Source organism: Syngnathoides biaculeatus, chromosome 2 (assembly GCF_019802595.1).
Source record: "Syngnathoides biaculeatus isolate LvHL_M chromosome 2, ASM1980259v1, whole genome shotgun sequence".
Lineage (NCBI taxonomy): Eukaryota > Metazoa > Chordata > Actinopteri > Syngnathiformes > Syngnathidae > Syngnathoides > Syngnathoides biaculeatus.
This window is the reverse complement of record NC_084641.1, coordinates 5,808,415-5,827,979: the sequence shown is the minus strand read 5'-3', so window position 1 is coordinate 5,827,979 and position 19,565 is coordinate 5,808,415. Positions and strand designations below refer to the sequence as shown.

Sequence of the window (19,565 nt, the reverse complement as noted above, 5' to 3'; positions counted from 1 at the left end):
CTAACTCTTTCTTCCGGTTGGAATGTGAAATGGCGCATTGTTGTCACCGCTGCATTACGTCGAGTAGTTGACATTAGGACTGACTTGCAATGATTGCCGGGTAGATGCATTCGCCAGTGGGATGCTCACATCGTCGGGCATCAAAGTGAGCAGCGAGGTTTATTTGTTTGCGCGCATGCTTTTGTTTTCAGCACTCGTCCAGTAGACATCGCTTGTTAGCATTAGCCATCACTAGCCTGTCGCCCTTTTATTTGATTTGATTTTTTTTTAACCAAATTTTGACTGCTGAACTACAATGGGTTATCTGAAACTCATTGAGATCGAAAACTTCAAGTCATACAAGGGACGGCAAATCATTGGACCCTTTCATAAATTCACGGCGATCATCGGCCCCAATGGATCGGGTATGTTTGCTATTACAAAGTGCTGCTGCTCGTGTTGCTTCCAAATCAGAACAACAACAAATGGATTGAGTTGATGGCGTTTGTCTCTATATATTCTGCGTCAGTCATCAATATGCATCGGTTGTGTCTCGTTTACTTGTGCACACTTCATTCTTTGCAGTTGCAGGGACAATTGTATTTTTTGTTTGTTTGTAGGGAGGTATATGTGGGAAAAAAATTACATGCATTGTCAGACATCTCTTTTTAAAGACGAGTCCCGCAATACAAGTATCATTTTGTACTTTTAAATTTAGAACGTTTTGCATCTTTAACACCATTGAGAATGTCCCAATGTCTGGTCAACGTCAAAGACAGTAAGTGTCGTGATATTAGGTGTGGCCGTTTTTGTTTTTACAGAGCTTGAAACCTTTATAACTTTAATCTTTATCCTATTTCCTAAAGACTGGTACATTTTAACATAACAATAAACAAACAACACAAAAAACACAATGATACACTGACTAACTTGGAAAACCAAGTGCCCTGGTTTGCAATATAAGGGTTTGCAGGTAGTGGTCCAGTGATGTGATGCGGTTTTGGCTGGCACTCAAATATGCATTGGGAAAAAGAAGAACAAGTTAAGAGCCGGGAATGAACAAGCAGTCCATAAGTTGTTAAAATCTGTATGAAGGGATACATATAGCGCAGTTGAGAGGCATTTATAATTGATAAAATTAATTAAATTGGCTTTTTAAGGGAATGTAATGTGAAAGAAATGGCAGGTCAGAGTAACATTAAAAAGTACCTGGGCAACAGGAGCTCCCCAAAATTTGTGTAATAAGCATAGAAAAATCTAGAATACAGTTTATTATTTGGATTTGAAAACCTATCCTATTCACTAAAAGGTTTTTTTTGCGGGGGGTGGGGGGTGGGGTGGAAACTATAAATTCAGGAAATGCTGTCAGACTGCTATAAGGTGTTACCGATGTATAAAGAAAATTCAAAGTCATTATTATAAGTAGGTGTTTAGTGTTGTAAGTTTTGGTGTGTAGTTTTTAGCCAGTGAATAACCCAGAATCAATGACACATTGTAAAACAGCTGATCTGCTACACAAAAATGCACAATTGAGGGTGTAGTTCGTTGCTGGACCAATTGCAACAGCCAGCAGTTGATACATGCGTATCTATTATTTTATTTGTATTTTTCTTTTTTTGGGGGCGAATGTGTATCCTTGAAGGTGTCCATATTGGTGTAAACAATTTTGTCTGCTACATAAATAAAAGCATTAAAAGTGCTGTTTATCTTTTATTTCTGTGTAATAAGCAGTCTAAATGCTTCTGCAGGAAAGTCAAATCTTATGGATGCCATCAGCTTTGTGTTGGCAGAGAAGACCAGCAACTTGCGGGTGAAGACTCTGAAGGATCTAATCCACGGGGCGCCTGTTGGGAAACCGGCTGCCAACAGAGCTTTTGTCAGTATGGTCTACCAGGAGGATGACGGAGAGGAACGCTCCTTCACCAGGATGATCATTGGTATGAAACTCCTTCAGGACCAGGTACAAGTCCCCTCCAAAAGTATTGGAACAGCAAGGTCAATTTCTTTGTTTTTGTGGTATACTGAAGACATTTGGGTTTTAGAACAAAATATGACTATCAGACAAAGGCTCAGAATTTGAAGTTACTCTATTTACTTCTAGATGTTTTAAACACCTCACGACAGAGGGCCGTTTGGTTGAACGTCCACTTTACAAGTGAGAAAAAGTATTGGAACTGACAAATAACAATAATGTCTAGCGGCGCAGTGAAGCTTCACAGCTCTGTGGACTGGGGTTCAAATCCTGCCTTGAGTGTGTGGAGTTTGCATATTATCCCATTGCCTGTGTGGGTTTTTGTTGGGTACTGCGGTTTCCTCCCACATCCCAAAAACATGCAAGGTAGGTTAATTGAGGACTTTAAAATGTCCGTAAGTGTGAATGGTTGTTTATATGTGCCCTGTGACTCGCTGGTGACCAGTCCTGTGTGTACCCCGCCTCTTGCCCACAGTCAGCCAGGATAAGCTCCAGCATGCCTGCAACCTGAGTGAGTTTAAGTGAATGAATAACATTGATTATGTAGTGCCATAAACCTTACTTGTAATTACTGGACTAAGCCCGTCACCAATTGATTTCACCAACCCTTTGCATTTCCATTCAAAATACTTTCCCGGTCCTTTACTCCAGCCTGAGGATAAATACAAGAAATCGGCGCTGGGCATAAATGGTGTCCCATCTAATCGAGCCTTTGTTGCGGCATGGTACACGTCACATCCGAGCACGTAGATCATGTGCCCCAGAAAATTCTCAATAGTCGATAAAAATCTTCTCAAAACACTATCAAATGAGAGAGGATTTAACATCACATTGTCAAAATAGGGTACATATTACATGACCTATTGGATACATTGTTCATGCATAGCACTGGATTTCCCCTTTAAATTCTTGTTTCTGCGGGTATCTTCCCTTCAGTCTCCTCATCAAGTGGTAAACGCATAGTATCAACACTTACACTTCTGTTGATACCCTTGGTCGACCTGTTTGATGTCATTTACTCAGTACACCAGTAGTTTTTCTTTTTCAGCGCATAACACATGTTTGTGTTGTCTATGCCAAATGTTTATGCAATAGCTCCGATCAAGTTTCCCCCTTCTCTGAGCTTCAAAATGGTTTGTTTTTATCCCATAGATAGCTCACATACTCCAATACTTTTGCCCACTTGAAAAGTGGGACTCTTCAAACAAAAGGTGCTCTCTCCCGAGTTCTTTGACACATCCATGAATTTTTTGAGCTGCTTATCCTCAAAGGGGTTGTGGGAGTGCTGAAGACTCTCGCAGCTGTCATCGGGCAGGAGGCAGATTACACCCTGAACTGGTTGCCAGCCTGGCTGGGCACATAGAGACAGACAACATTCGTACTCACACTCACTCCTTGGGGCAATTTAGAGTGTCCAATTAATGTTGCATGTTTTTGTGATGTGGGAGGAAACCGAAGTGCCCGGAGAAAACCCATGCAGGCACGGGGAGAAAATGCAAACTCCACACAGGGGGAAGCCAGGATTTGAACCCAGTCCTCAGAAGTGTGAGGCCAATGCTCTACAGCTGATCCACCGTGCCGCCCTCTTTCATACATCTAGAAATAAATACTATGAAATAAAAGCTGAAATCATGAACTATTGTCTCATGTCAAAAGATTGTCATCTTTTCATCTGAAACCCAAATTTCTTTTGTATACAAAATAAACAAAGGAATTGACATTGCTGTTCCAATTCTTTGGCAGGAGACTGTCCATTTGTCTGACATGTACATTGAGTCCTTTATCTGACCACACTTTGCACTTTTCTGCAGTTCTGTCGATACTTGTTTGAATTTTTTTTTTTTTTGAGGAAGTCGACATATTTTCAGACATCTTGTCTTTTAAACCTTATTTTTTGGACAAATTATGTGGCAGGTTCTTCCTCTGAATACCGCATCAACAACAAAGTTGTGGGCTTGCCGGATTACAGTGAGCAGCTGGAAAAACTTGGTATTCTGATCAAGGCTCGGAACTTCTTGGTTTTCCAGGTGAGCCGCAGCATCAATCAGAAATGTGTTCGCCTTTTTCCAGTGGCTCGGAATACTGTCAAATTAATGGATTGGCAATGAATTGTATAAAATGCTTTGTGGGGAAATATAATTTAACAAGAGGTGTTATTGAAATGCAATGTGTCCAATTGCTTTTTAAATTCATTGTTGTCGTCGTCACTTTAGGGAGCCGTAGAGTCAATTGCCATGAAGAACCCCAAGGAGCGCACAGCTTTGTTCGAAGAGATCTCGCGCTCAGGGGAGCTGGCCCAGGAGTATGATCGGAGGAAGAAGGAGATGGTCAAGGCAGAAGAGGACACGCAGTTTAACTATCATCGCAAGAAGAACATAGCGGCTGAGCGTAAAGAGGCCAAGCAGGAGAAAGAGGAGGTGAGGTTGTGGGATACAACTGATATTTTCAACTTCAAACAACTTTGTCAGATGTGTCATACATAGATGACATCTAACATCAGGTGAACAGTTGAGTTCACAAACCTACAGTGCTATATTAGACTAAACAGTTAAAAATAAATGAATAAACTATGAATAAACTGGTCTGTGCAAAATCAGAATCAGAACACCTCCCACCTTTTAGTCAACCATCCGTCTTTTTTTTAGGCTGAGCGCTACCAGCGACTAAAGGATGAAGTGGCAAGGGCCAGCGTCCAGTTGCAGCTATTCAAGCTCTTCCACAACGAGACTGAGATCGAAAAGCTGAACAAAGAGCTGGGCCAGCGCAACAAGGAGATCGACAAGGACCGTAAAAGGATGGACCACGTGGAGGAGGAGCTGAAAGACAAGAAGAAGGAACTTGGGAGGCTGATGAGGGAGCAACAGACAATTGAGAAAGAGATCAAGTGAGTTACCATGCTGTTCCTGTTTCAAGGTAGGTTTGTTTTTGGCTTCCATCCAAACAATCTCTTTACATCTGCTCGCAGAGAGAAGGACTCTGAGCTAAATCAAAAAAGGCCGCAGTACATCAAGGCCAAAGAGAACACCTCGCACAAGATCAAGAAGCTTGAGGCGGCTCGGAAATCGTTGCAGAACGCCCAGAAGATGTACAAGAAGCGCAAGGCGGACATGGATGAGCTTGACAAGGAGATGAAAGCGGTGGAGCTTGCCAAGCAAGAGTTTGAGGAGCGCATGGAGGAGGAAGCGCAGAGCCAGGGTCAGGACCTCACATTGGAGGAGAACCAGGTACCATAAACTTGAGTGTTGCTTGCAGTATTATTGCCTGCATATTACAATAAAGCATTTTTCCCACCTTTATTTAGACAAAGCATGTATTTTACATTACAAAAATGTAACAGAACAACGCCAAACTGAAATGTCTCAAAAAGTGTAGAACGTATACTCAAATAATCAATATATTGGAGCTTTGTACAAATCGAATGTAAAACACCTTAAATTCTCACATTTGTTTCACTTGTAGGTCAAGCAGTACCATCGTCTGAAGGAGGAAGCCAGTAAACGTGCAGCCACACTGGCTCAGGAGCTGGAGAAGTTCAACCGGGACCAGAAAGCTGATCAGGACCGCCTTGACTTGGAGGAGAGGAAGAAAGTGGAGACAGAGGTATAAAAAGACTTTTAGGAGCATGTGCAAGGTTTGAATGCATGAAATTACAAGTCCTTTATTTTTCTTTACCCTTCAGGCCAAAATCAAACAGAAAATTCGTGAGATTGAGGAAAACCAGAAGCGCATAGAAAAGTTGGAGGATTACATCACCACTAGCAGGTCTGCTATGCTGCACTGTAACATGCACTTTAATAAAAAAAAAAAACAAAAAACAAAACCTCATTCATTCACCCTTGTTTTCCCTGTCACTGTGTGCAGGCAGTCTCTGGATGAGCAAAAACGCATGGAGGAGGAACTGACTGAGGAGGTGGAAATGGCCAAGAGGAGGATCGATGAGATCAACATGGAGCTGAACCAGGTAGATGCAGTAGTATACACACACACATACACACACTCCCACTGTCACACATCATTGCATGTTGAAAATGTCTCCTCCGTTGTTGTTTTCCATCAAGGTCATGGAGCAGCTTGGCGATGCCAGGATCGACAGACAGGAGAACAGTCGACAGCAGCGTAAGGCTGAAATCATGGAGAGCATCAAACGCCTTTACCCTGGCTCTGTGGTGAGGCATCGCCTTTAAAGTTAAGTCGATCATGGAAGCCCGTTGAAGTTGAAAACACGGTATTGTTGTTCTTTCTACAGTATGGCCGTTTGATAGATTTGTGCCAGCCCACTCAGAAGAAATATCAGATTGCTGTGACCAAAGTGTTGGGGAAGAACATGGACGCCATCATTGTTGATTCCGAGAAGACGGGCAGGGATTGTATCCAGTACATCAAGGAGCAGCGAGGAGAACCTGAGACTTTTCTGCCACTCGACTACCTGGAGGTGAATGCCACACACCTCCATGATTGCAGTGGAATCAGTTTGTGCATTGTGTTTATGACCAATGATACCATGATAACATAACATCTCTTTACTTACTTGACCTTGCTTTTTTACCGAGATGAAAGAGATTTGAGATTTATGATGAAAAAAAATTACATGGAAATCTTCATCACCAAATATGAGCAGAGCCAGATACAACTCTATATCTTCGTTGTCAGGTGGAATAATTTTGAACAAATCGATAATCTATTGGTCTTCACCCCGGCCTAAACTTTTTTTGCAGCTACCCCCATTTTGGAGAAGAAATTTTCAGCCCCTCAAGCCCGTTTTGTTAAAAATTGGTAACTGGAATGCTTTGGTGCAGAAGGCACTGATATACCCGCCTATTACGCTGCTTAGATGGATTATCGCTTCATGTAATCCATCACTTATGGCTGTTAGATCGTTGAAAAAGAGCTGGGGAAGATGATGCAGTTTGCTTGTTGCTTTTGTGATCTAGTAGATGCTTTTTGTCTGGTCAGTGATAATTGTTATCACAGACTGGGGCATAGTTCCAGCAGTGTGTGCATTTTTTTTGTAGATATCCCTGTTTAATATATCTAAGTGTAATTTTTTACTTAACTTTATTTTTGCTGTGTCTCGTCTCAACACAGGTGAAGCCAACTGATGAAAAACTTCGAGAGCTGCGGGGAGCCAAGCTGGTTATTGATGTGATCCGCTACGAGCCTCCTCACATCAAGAAAGCACTGCAGTACGCGTGTGGCAATGCTCTGGTGTGTGATAATGTGGAGGATGCCAGGAGGATTGCTTTTGGAGGACCGTACAGGCACAAGGTACGATCCGTATATGTCCGCTTTCCACTTTGCTCCCACTCAACAGATATACTGGTTCGGGTGAATCTGGTCCCCCTTGATTTTGAAAACTTGAGTCTTTTGAACTGAACATTTATATTAAAAGTAAAATGGTGACATTCGGATGAAATATTTCAATGTTTAGGGGTTCCTCATCGGGATGGAAATCTCAACATTGCATCAGTCAAATTGACACATTAAAGCCTACATTTCTACTCGCATCAGTGGACTGCAAGCAATAAAATATCTGTGATTTCATTAAAAAAAATAGCCAAAAGGAAAGATTAAAATATATTCGTGAAATATTCATTCAAATGAACATCTGTCATTCAAAACATACATCCTGAAATGTACCTACAGAACGCTGGAATAGTAAAACCTTACATTTTTCTCAATTTGTCTACAGTCTACAAATGCAAATGCCAATTTTCAATTTCGGTTTTCATTTTCTTCCGTTGGTTTGGTATAGCTTTCCTGTCATTTTCCAGAACTTGTTCAATATTTTGGTAGGTTTTTTTTTTTTATTTTAGCGGATTTTAGAAATTCGGCAGCTAATTTTACACCTCACTCGGCGCTGTCGTTAGTCACCCACAGGTTTCAGACCACAGATTGATGTTTTCGGTAGTTTTCCATTGAGTGCCATTGTTCAGGATCTTCATGAAGAAAATCAGTGTCTATATCAAGTAATTCAAAGAATTTCCACAAATCGCATGAACACAAATCTTTCAACTATGTATGTTCAGGGTCAGAACGAGGGAAAATTTGTTTCCCGTAACCAGTCCCGTGCCGACTCTCGTTATGTGGTTTCTTTGGTAATGAGATAATTGTTTCCGCCATTTCACATTTCTCTGTCCTGTCGAGACTGTCACTGAAGAGACTGAGCGGAATCATTTCTGGCACCAAGTACCAGTAGTCATACATGAACCCCTTCAAAACGGCTTTAGCTCTCACTGGATCAATATTCACAAATTTCGTCAAATATTTAGCCAATTGTAAATCATTGATCGGCGCTTCCGAGCTAATTGGACACATGAACCACCACGGCACATAAATAAATGTGCGTCACAAATGTTGCTACTTTATCCATGACACACTTTGATAAGAGTCTATCCTTCAAATCGGTGACAGAATTTCTTAAAAGAATCATTTTGATCGCATACAAAAGTTTCGCCATCCAGCGAGCTTTGTGTGTCGCACCGGGTTTGTGAAAGTTGGATGTATTGTCCTCTCCTAGGTAAACTAAAACCAAGTGTAGAAGTTCTCAGTAGTCTCATCGCGGTAACAAGTTCACAGCAGCCGAGTTGAGGTCACCAGTGCCTGTCTTGATGGTTGTCAGAAGTTCAATTACATGATGTCGCTGCTCCAGCATAAAAGGATCCGAACTGCTGTCTCTCGTCAGCTCAGCAGTCAAATCCAGTTCGGAGTACCTGTCCCTGAATTTCGTAAACACTGACACGTCTCTGCTTTTCGATACTTCCACACCCAGAGCATCCCAAGCCTTTGTGAGTAAGATTTCACCCACATGTCTTCGACAGGTGCACCACAACAGAGCTTTCCCGAGGTTTTCCTGGATGCAATTGAAGCCAGCTGTGAGATGTCCCGTATTAGCACTGGTGGTATCAAATACCATAGCTGAAATATTGCCACGACAGTTCCATGTCTCCGCTAGATCAAGTGTAGCTTTAGAAAGAACATCTCCAGCTCTTTCCAAAGACTTTACAGGAAGGGCAGGACACCGAGCAATTTGATCCCACCCACGCCTGAAATCAACACGGGAAGACGATCATCCTTTGCGTATTTATCAGGTAACATCTCCATTAGTTTGCCATCCCAGTGAATTGCTGCTGGTTGGGGAGGAACCCAGTCCGTCTGGATTCTCTCAGAAATGTGGGCAGCCGCGTCCTTCCGGTACCGGTAGGACTGCGCCGGGTTGAAGTTTACTGCAGATGTAGTGCCATCACATTAGCTGATGAGTGATTCTACGGTTGCCGCTAGCACAGTAGGAGAAATGTTGTTCCTCATTGCCGTTGATACTAATTTCGGTGATTTCAGTACATCAAATGGGACGTGTATATCTGAGCCAGTCTTCTTCAGTCTTCGATGGGGAAGTCGATGTTGATAGAGCGAATTCGTCTGAATCATCTGTTTTGGATCACTCGTCCGGGTCTTCGACCAGTTCCTTATTCACTTCTGTCTCAAGCTGTCGTTGCCGTTCTCTCTCAATGCGCATGGTGTTTTGTGTGATACGCTCCGCAACCTTCTTCTCGGTTGTGGCCAAGTTTGAATCAATGCCTCCCATCGCGTTCGTCCTGGTCTCCATCATGTTTTTCAGGAACAGGCGGTCTTCTTCATTTTAAATACGATCGAAGACATCACGTGGCCAGAATGGAAACGTCACCTCCAATCCGGATTTGAAATCTTTGCGTCTAAGCGGTCTTCCTGACAATCGTCGATCTTTCGGAATTTTCATCAGCTCTTGCATATCAGCGTATAACGATTTAACCTTCTCCGACATCTTGTTTTCCGCAACTGTTGGTATCCTCGCTTTCTGGTAAAAAAAATCACGACTTCCTGAAAGACAGATTTTGCGGCTTCCCTGATAGGCTTGGCGACGTCTTGTCTTTGGAATTCCTCTTTTGCAGCAATGAATGACAGAAGATTCTGTTTTCTGGAAGGAAGTTTGGCTCCTTTGATGGCTTTATCATCTGCGGTTGGGACGGTCCCAAGCAAAAAATACTGCGGGTCTTTCTGCATTTTTGCTTTTTACAGCAGCAAACATCCAGCAGTAAACACCAACTAGGGCTGAGAGGTCAACCTGCTCAAGGATTTCACGAGTGCTTCTGAACGTTCCGGGGAATGTCCTGATGTTCTCGACGCCGCTTGACGATAGCTTAGAAATTTTTTTCCGGAAAATGGCCGCATTGCTGATCGACTATTCTTTACCAAAATCCGACTCATTTCGAAAAATTCGATCTCCATGAGAAACCCCTAAACACAATTCGATTTCCTTCAAATTTGAAACACAGCTCTTACATGATGAACCTCACCTCCAGAAAAAAGTTTGTTGATTTTGAAAGATGTTGGGGGACCAGATTCACCTAATACTGGTACATTATGAGTGGATCCAATACTTAAAGGACATTTAATGATGTGGTTGTACCTAATATTGTGGTCACCATGTGTATACTACTATTTGTGGACAGAAATGTGTAGCTGATGTGTGTTTCTTCTCAACCTCTGATTGTCCATGCCTATCCAGACTGTTGCCCTGGATGGAACCCTTTTCCAGAAATCTGGTGTCATCTCAGGAGGAGCCAGTGACCTGAAGGCCAAGGCCAGACGCTGGGACGAGAAAGCGGTGGACAAGCTCAAAGAGAAGAAGGAGAAACTTACTGATGAGCTCAAGGTAATTTGAGTCTCATTTCAGTAGTTCCTTTGTAGAGGGGTTTTCTTTGCTCAAATTGAGGCAGGGATGGTACCATTTGGACCCATTTCATTGTCAAATTTCCCAGCCAGAGGCAGAACATTTAAGCTTCTTTCTTTTTCACCTGGTCAAATGTGCTTCTAAACTCCATGTAGTTTCCATAAAAGTAAGAATACAAGTTAAAAACAACCTTCAGGTTTTTGTTTTTGTTTTTTTTTTTAAACACCTTCAATAATGCATTACCTTTTTTAACGATTTTTTAAACTACTGTTGACTTAGGGGTAGCTCGAAGTAGTTATCCTGTGACCTTTGAAGTTATCAAGTCTGTACTGGTGAGACGTTATTTGGATGACACTAACCCATGTCCCATCAATACTGTGCTTTGTAGGAGCAAATGAAGGCCAAGAGGAAAGAGGCGGAGCTGCGTCAAGTGCAGTCGCAGGCACACGGCCTGCAGATGAGACTTAAATATTCCCAGAGTGACCTGGAGCAGACCAAAACACGCCACCTCTCTCTCAACATGCAGGTCGGACTTTTTTTTTTTTAAACATTCTTCCCTGTTCCGCCTCCTCAGCCTTTGAAATCAATTTTGTGCCTTGCAGGAAAAGTCCAAGTTGGAGAGCGAACTGGCAAACTTTGGTCCTCGCATCAATGACATCAAGAGGATCATACAGTCGCGCGAGCGGGAAATCACAGATCTCAGGGACCGCATGAACTTGGTGAGTCTCGAGCAAAAAAGATGCTCTCAGGTTTATCAAAACGTGCTGGGGGCAGTAACATTTCTCAATGCCTTTTCAGGTGGAGGATGAGGTGTTTGTAGAGTTCTGCAAGGAGATTGGTGTGAGAAACATCAGAGAGTTTGAGGAGGAGAAGGTGAAAAGACAGAATGAGATTGCCAAGAAGCGGTGAGTTTATGTAGTACTCGTTTTGTCTTTGCCCACTGAAATTTGTGTGAATGCCATTCATCTGTTCCAGCATCCCCAGGAAGCCAACATTTTTTTTAAACTTCTTCTTTTCCTTTTGGCTTGTGCCGTTAGGGGTCGCCATTGCGTGTCATCTTTTTCCATCTAAGCCTATCTCCTGCATCCTCCTCTCTAACCCCAAGTACCCTCATGTCTTCCCTCACAACATCCATCAACCTTTTCTTTGGTCTTCCCCTCGCTCTTTTGCCTGCCAGCTCCATCCTCAGCACCCTTCTACCAACATAGTCACTCTAAATTGCACTCTATAATTGTGTGCCTTACAAAAATAAACAGTACTAGCATAATTAGATATAAGTTAAACATTAAACCATGTTTAATTTTTTTGTGCTTAATTTCACTGGATGTTGTGCTGCTCCTTTTGGTTTACAAGCCACATATTCTGTGCTCCTTATACTCACAGTGCTGGAGCTGATCCCAGCTATCACTAAGTAGGAGGCGGGGCACACCCTGAACTGCTTGCCAGCCAATCGCACGGCACATAGAGACAAGCAAACAGTTGCACTTACATTCACACCTACGGGTAATTTAAAGTCTTCAATGAACCTACCATACATGGTACCACGGAGTACCCGGATAAGACCCACACAGGCACAGGGAGAATATGCAAACTCCACAGAGATGGGATCAGGTTTTGAACCCTGGTCCTCAGAACTGTGAGGCAAAGGTTCTTACCAGTTGTGCACCCTGCTGCCCAGACTAGAGACTGTTGCAGGGATATCAGTCTTTCCTCACATCGTATAAAGAATATATACCCTTATTTTGTCTTTCTACATGTTTTGTTCATATTTCTGCTCTTCAAATTTAGCTAGCAAGTTTTAACAACAGCTTGTATCTTGATTAACGATTAAGTTGGGGGACTCCTTTCTCAAGGCACGACTATGTGTGTGTGTGTGTGTTTGTTTTTCTAAATATAAGTGAAATGCAATGATTTTTGTTCCAGTCTTGAGTTTGAGACCCAGAAGACCCGCCTGGGAATCCAGGTGGACTATGAGAAAAACCAGCTGAAGGAGGACCAGGAGAAGGTCATGATGTGGGAGCAGACTGTCAAGAAGGACGAAGCTGAAATTGAAAGACTAAAGAAGGTATGGGCAAAAAGATCATTTAATTTTTCCCTTTGACTTTCTTCACTCACATTCTTCCTTTTCATCTTTTTTTTTTTTTTATCAGGAGGAACAGAGGCACATGAAGATCATTGATGAGACGATGGCTCAGCTGCAAGATCTGAAGAACCAGCACCTCACCAAGAAATCTGAAGTCAACGATAAGAACCACGAGATGGAGGAGATCCGGAAGAAATTGGGAGGTGCCAATAAGTAAGCTCATGCAATTATCGTATGTAGAACTTCTCCTTTAAAGAAGAGGTGTGCTACAAAGGTTGTTGTCGGTGCTTCCCAGGGAGTTAACACAGCTCCAGAAGGAAGTGACGGCCATCGAGACAAAACTGGAGCAGAAGCGCAGCGACCGTCACAACCTGCTGCAGGCGTGCAAAATGCAAGACATCCGGTTGCCTCTTCGCTCTGGAACAATGGACGACATTAGTCAGGGGGAGGTGCGGATCAGCCTTGTGTCAATTTCTGGGGACAAACTGGACAAGTGAAGACTCTTCTCTTTTGTCCGCTCAGGGGAGTTCTCAGACAGATGAATCAAACAGTCAGAGAACATCCAGTAGTGTTTTGGCTAAAGAGGCACTCATTGAGATCGACTACAGCAACCTGTCGGACGAGCTGAAGGTAAGACCAATCACACCATTGTGTTAATTGTGATCGGGATTTTACCTGCCACAGTGAAATCAGCCTGATTGTCAGTGATTTGTATTTATTTTTTACACTTGAAATGTGGGGACTGCTACATCTGAAAAGTGCTTCGTTTGTAGCAGTTCTCGTCATCTAGTAGCCAGCCAAGGTGTGGCCAGCTTCAAAATAAAAGCCAAAAATGGCATTGATGCCTGATGTAGTCATCTATAAGATTTAATTTTGAAGTTGACCCTCTTAGCATTTTGGCAGAGATGCAGCGCGTCATGGGAAGATGTGACTAAGAATCTTAGCAGCTGCCTTGATTTTCACTTTTGGCTGGCCTGACCTCATTACAAAAATGGCAAGAGAGAAAAATCTCAACTGTTGAGGTCTTTGCAGTTTTGTGTACGTGCGCGAATGACCAATGGAGAGGTGCCTGTCCTTAATTCACTATATTGATGACAGGGATTTTCAAAAGAGAAGGCGGTGCTAGCAGCTTGATGTTAGCCTTTTATGCATAAAATATATTTACTTCCATTGAGTTGCAATACATGATTGCCCTTTCATAATAGTGTATTTTTTCTGTTAGCCTGTTGTAGAGGGGAATTTTTTTTTTTGGGGTGGGTATGTTTATTTTTTTTTTCTTAATCATTATGTATCATTCTTATTTAAAAAGTTATTTTGCACTGAAAACTGTTACCTATTTGTTGAGAAGTGGTATACTAAAAGTAAAGCCTTTTCCCTAACACGAGGACTTGTCTGTGGTACTCGAGCAGCTGGGCAAAATAAAGATGATTCTGATGAGGAGTAATTCTGATTAATAATCCTGATCAAAATATTGATCAAAGTAATCATGATAATTATTTTGCCCGCAATTGTGCAGCCCTAATTTGTACCATATAAAAGAGTTTTGCCCACGAAAAAAAGAAATCTGGGTTATCCGCAGGATGCCTTGTCTGAGGAGGAGATCAAGGCGGAGACCAACACGCTACAGCAGCGTCTGAATGAGCAGCAGAGCATCCTGCAGAGGATAAGTGCCCCCAACATGAAGGCCATGGAGAAGCTAGAGAGCGTCAGGGATAAGTTCCAGGAGACCAGTGATGGTGAGCTGCCAGTGTGAAGGTTGACTTCAAAGATGGGGCAAGTGTTGATGGGTGACACCGCTCATCTTTGTGCCCTAAAGAGTTTGAGGCCGCTCGCAAGAGGGCTAAGAAGGCCAAACAGGCCTTTGAGCTGATCAAGAAGGAACGATTCGACCGCTTCAATACCTGCTTTGAGTCTGTGGCCACCAACATTGACAAGATCTACAAGGCCCTCTCGCGCAACAGCAGTGCCCAGGTAATTTCGACTCTCGCTTGATATTTGCTGCAGTCTGGACTACTGGGAAGTCGGAGCGTCCAAGATCCTGACTCAGAGCCTTACAGTTGAAAGTAACCAAATGTAAAGGTACATATTAAAGTTGATATGATGACAAATAGACACTAAATAAATTAGCTTTAATCACCAAATTAGGATATACAGTAATTCCAGTCTGTTGTGGATTTTTTTGTTTTGTTTACAATGTTTTCAAAAACTGCCCTGAGAGAGTTGCATCAAGAAGGGCACTTGGCGTAAAAACGGTGCCAAACAAATATGAGCGTTCATCTAAGATGTCATGCTGTGGCGACCCCTTACGGGACAAGCCGAAAGAAACTTTTAATGTTTTCAAAAACTGTACTAGTATAAATCCTGCGATGAACTGGGGTCGCAGTAGTCACATATATTCTCTCCAGTTTCTGTGCAGAGCAGCTTGTAATGAATATCTGGCACGACCAAACAAATTCTAGGTAGTCTTTTACAGTGACAGAGTTTTGTGATGTTGTGGTTCATTCATGTGGTTTGCTAAAAGGACGCATGGTTCCTTAAAAAGTCATACTTTTTTTTTTTTTTAAATAAAGACATTTATCCTTTGTAATTTTCTAATCTGATGTTCAAAGTTCTTATTGTGTCAACCAGTTGAAGAAAAATTGGCAGTATTGACCTGCAGTAAATTGTTTATATCAAAACAAAAAAAAAAAAACAAGTTCTACATTTTCAGTTTAATGAAGGCAGGGTCTTAAATTCGATTAGGATTGGCTTTAGAAAAAAAAAATGTTGGCTTCCTAGCAGAGTTCCTGTAACAAGTCCTGCTCAAAGTGCATTTTTGAGCCTGTTCCGAAATTTGCTACAAAACCCGCTGCTTTTGGGAACAGCAGATTTCAGTCCTCTGTTTTGTCATGCCAGTCACACGCGTGTGTTCCTTTTGAAGGCTTTCCTCGGCCCAGAAAATCCAGAGGAGCCCTACTTGGACGGCATCAACTATAACTGCGTGGCTCCTGGAAAGCGGTTCCGACCCATGGACAACCTGTCGGGTGGAGAGAAGACTGTGGCGGCTCTGGCTCTGCTTTTTGCCATTCACAGGTGAAACACTTGTGAAAACAAGTAGTCCTTAAAGGTCCTCGTTACTAATTTTTTATTTTTCTGCTCACTTCAGCTACAAACCCGCCCCGTTCTTCGTGCTTGATGAGATTGATGCTGCACTTGACAACACTAACATTGGCAAGGTCTGCCCTGAAGTCAGAGATTGCTTTGTGATCGTAACTAAAATCATCATCGCGATTTATCTTCTGTTCCACTCATAGGTAGCCAATTATATCAAAGACCAGTCAGTGCAGAACTTCCAGGCAATTGTCATCTCCCTGAAGGAGGAGTTCTACACCAAAGCCGACTCGCTCATCGGGGTTTATCCAGAGGTGTGTAGCGTTCTTTTAGTCATGTGTCCTTAGGCATTCCAAGTGATGTAAATCTGTCAATATCCTTAATCAGAATCAGCTTTAATGCCCAAGTGAGCAACTCCAAATTTGGACTTGCAGACCCCTTGTAAATCTCCGGTATAGCAGGGCTAATCTTTTCTTCCTCCTTTCTCGCCCACAGCAAGGAGATTGTGTGATCAGCAAAGTGCTCACCTTTGACCTCGCCCAGTATCCTGACGCCAACCCAAATCCTGAATAGTACCAACTTTCCTGTCACTAGAAAGCCTCTCCCCACCAAAACTTGCATTCCTTTATTCTGTTGTGTCCTGTAGCTGAAATTCTTATATCTTTCAGGCCTCGTTAAATCTGATCATTGGTTTGGTTATGTATTGTTTGGATAGGAGGACTTTTTTTTTAAGCAGTTAATGGTTGTCCTGCATACAGTTACAGCCAAATTGTACGTAGACAGATAACTACATAATTGTCCACTTGATTTAATTTGTTGTTAGTTTCACCCGGAAATGAGTTGAGAATAAAAGTGACGCTCAATTGTTTCATCCGCTGAATTCAGAAATTCTTTTATATCGCCTGAGATGGAATGACAAGCAGTTTCCTGTCCAAAGAAATGTTTTACTTTTTCAAGTGCTGTTACATTATGAATATGCGTTTGGAACCAGTCATCATTTATAGTGATTATTAAAAAATAATTGTACTATTATTAGCAGTGTTTATATTCCCGTGAGCCATTTTCTGAATATCCATTAAGCAAATGGAAAACTCCATGCAAGTGAGACAATTTCCTCTCCAGTGTCTTTTATTGACTGCTTTAAATTTGTGGAATAAAAATTCAGTTATTTAAAATGCTCTTGGACTCATTCACTCTTAATTTTCCATTCCAGCATGTGTTGCGGTTTGTCTTTACTCAAAACTTAACAGCAGCTTCATATGAGCCCTCCTCATTGTTGGAGATTCCATTCCATAAGCGGACCATAGCCTGCTAGTTAAAACTATTTAAAGAGGGTCTCACTTTAAAATTAGAAACTTCTGCAGGGGCAGCAGCACCCAGGCAAACTCATAGCCTCGGCAAATTTATTTGGTACATAAATTATGCGGAATACTGTCAAAAATGCTCCTTTTCATTCACAACTGTTACCCACCTTGCTTAATGTCACTTTTGCTCCGCTTGCAGGAGGAGAAAAAAAAACACCCAGGTTTATACATACAGTATCCCCCGCCCCGCCCAAAAAAACTGCCTTTGCCTACATTATAATGGTTACTTTAAAAAGAAAAATGGCTCGAAAGTGGGAAATTTGGAAAATGGATCAAGTAAAAAAAAAACCTGGAGTTGTAAACTTACACACCAACTTTTGCGTTTTCTTTGGAATTTTGTGATGTCACTGCAGAAGTTTGCCAGGAGTAAAATTTACTGTGACATAAAAGGTATAACTTCACAGTACAATATGAGCATTATAATGATTTAGTAACTATCAACGGAAGAGTTGAATTGCAAAAATTACAGACAGACCTTCTCGCAGATTGCCAATCACGGCATCGTTCAACATTACATTTCATAATGCTGCGAAATAAATGACTCCCATTTCAAAAAATAATAAATTACCTAAAATAAAGGCTTTGAATGCAGTTAAAAGTTAGGAGTAAATTGTGATAATCACGTAAAACTTTTGTAAGGGCTAAGATTAAGACATAATTTGACTTCATAATACAATTTCAGTATAATTGTATACTTATGTGAAAATTTGACATCTTTTTCTTGGCTTTATCTACTTTTGCAGTGAAATAAGACCTTTTTGAAAAGCCTTTTCCACAAATTAGATTTTTTTAAACCACAATCTAACCTCCTCATGGCTTAATCTGTATCTCAGAATACCCTAAATACAAAATATTATCTTAACATGGAAGGCAAAACAAACTAAAAATAAAAAAACAAAAAAACACATCAAGTACATAATTCAACCTCCCCTCCCCAAAAAACAAGGTTTGCTTTTGTGTTTGAGCCCTTCAGCTACATTCACGAATGTATCATACCAAGCAGATGCTAAGTGAATGCGCATTGGCAAATAACTAGCATGAAAACGACCAGACGTTTAATCCCAAATGGCACATTTAGGCACCTTTTTGAGTAGTTTTACTCCTCACATTACTTTAACTTGAATGTATATTAAAGAAAATTACGTCAACCATCGCCTGTACGGTTCATAAATATTTTTATGATGGTGAAAATTCAAAGCTGCAATGAATGACTTAACCCCGCATCATCTGTTGTGTCGGAATATTTTGAAATAAGAACATGGAAGACAACCAGTTTCACAAAACAGCTGGTGTTCCACGTTGAAGGTAACACTTAATATTTATGTTTGACAGGGAGACACCTTCCGTTGGCTCCATCCTCGTGCAATCAGTTTTCAGTACAACGCTGCTCATAACAAATACATTAACTACCATTGTTAAATCATGACCCGTCATTCAATCAAAAATATTATTGTGTTTGAAACTGAAGAACTCCAATAAAGAAATGTGATTTGCACTGACCATTTTGGCTGTCCACCGCTACAAATGAATACAGCATGTAAACAGTGATTTGTGTCTTTTGTCAGATCTTTTGTCTAAATTTTAAACGAAACAGAACACGGGAGAATTTCTGATCATTCAGGGGTCATGTGCCCTATTTGAATTTGGCAAAGAAACTAATCTTTCAGTTTCAATCAGAGCGCATAGGTGTTCAAGAATGTGTTTCAACCACATTTTATTCAAAGCTGGAACGGCCAATGTGCTTTTAAGGATGAAGTCGCCTCCTCTTAAAAATGTCAGGCAATAAATGACCACGTGTGTACGTCTCTAAACGTTCGAGTCGCCCTCGTATTGTTCGGTCCTGTGCGGACCATGAGTGGAGGGAGTTGTCGGAACAGGACGTCTCTTCCTCCTCACAGCTGGGTCCGGCTGCTCTGTTTTCAGTGGGGGGTCAGCAGAGGCGCCAGGAGGCACAGGGATGCGTCGCTTCTTCTTGAGGATAGCCCGGGCCGCGCCTTCCAAGTCTTCTATTGTGCTGTGCACATCGTCGGCCGTCTCATTCTTGGCCTGGAATCCAATATGGAAAATTTGAGCTGAGGGCGTGATTGATCTACAGATGATTGATGAGGGACCACTGGTGAAAACTCACTTCATGATCAGCTGAATTCGGACTGTCACTGAGCCTCGGTTCGTAGGGGAACTGCAATGAGGAAGAGTATTTTTAATGGCTTGCGCGTGTGCTTCAAATTGTGTAGACTGGCTGAGGGTGTTACCTGTGTTCTATCTGTTCTCACTGTGAAGTCCCAGGAGTGAGGGTTATCTAAAGGATGGAATATATAAATTAGATATCTCACATTTATTTATACTACTCAAAATGTTGCGGATGATAGA

General features: G+C 41.8%; 2 protein-coding genes across 2 annotated transcripts in view; one reads left to right on the top strand and one right to left on the bottom strand.

Moving 5' to 3' along the window:
- The first annotated feature begins 15 nt into the window (after positions 1 to 15).
- smc1a (structural maintenance of chromosomes 1A) lies at positions 16 to 16,953 on the top strand. Its single transcript, XM_061828871.1, has 26 exons — positions 16 to 404; positions 1,728 to 1,916; positions 3,866 to 3,978; positions 4,165 to 4,368; positions 4,597 to 4,835; positions 4,917 to 5,175; positions 5,411 to 5,551; positions 5,631 to 5,713; positions 5,813 to 5,912; positions 6,010 to 6,117; positions 6,198 to 6,383; positions 7,037 to 7,216; positions 10,494 to 10,640; positions 11,047 to 11,184; positions 11,261 to 11,377; positions 11,457 to 11,563; positions 12,582 to 12,723; positions 12,809 to 12,954; positions 13,037 to 13,190; positions 13,264 to 13,371; positions 14,321 to 14,477; positions 14,558 to 14,712; positions 15,662 to 15,813; positions 15,887 to 15,956; positions 16,035 to 16,145; positions 16,327 to 16,953. The coding sequence occupies exons 1-26, from the start codon at positions 296 to 298 to the stop codon at positions 16,402 to 16,404; spliced, it is 3,693 nt and encodes a 1,230-aa protein (XP_061684855.1). The 5' UTR covers positions 16 to 295; the 3' UTR covers positions 16,405 to 16,953.
- LOC133505669 (dihydropyridine-sensitive L-type skeletal muscle calcium channel subunit alpha-1-like) overlaps positions 16,519 to 19,565 on the bottom strand; it is a 25,569-nt gene continuing 22,522 nt past the window's right edge. The window contains exons 43-45 of the mRNA XM_061828945.1: positions 19,448 to 19,494; positions 19,324 to 19,374; positions 16,519 to 19,241 (exon numbers count right to left, since the gene is read on the bottom strand). Coding sequence (XP_061684929.1) covers positions 19,002 to 19,241; positions 19,324 to 19,374; positions 19,448 to 19,494 — 338 coding nt within the window. The 3' untranslated portion in view covers positions 16,519 to 19,001. The remainder of the gene's footprint in view (positions 19,242 to 19,323; positions 19,375 to 19,447; positions 19,495 to 19,565) is intronic.

Bases quoted from the DNA above. Each gene is read 5' to 3' on its own strand.
- smc1a (XM_061828871.1), top strand. From the start codon at position 296: ATGGGTTATCTGAAACTCATTGAGATCGAAAACTTCAAGTCATACAAG. The intron at 4,369-4,596 runs GTGAGGTTGTGG...TCTTTTTTTTAG, and splicing joins CCAAGCAGGAGAAAGAGGAG to GCTGAGCGCTACCAGCGACT. The intron at 12,724-12,808 runs GTATGGGCAAAA...TTTTTTTATCAG, and splicing joins AAATTGAAAGACTAAAGAAG to GAGGAACAGAGGCACATGAA.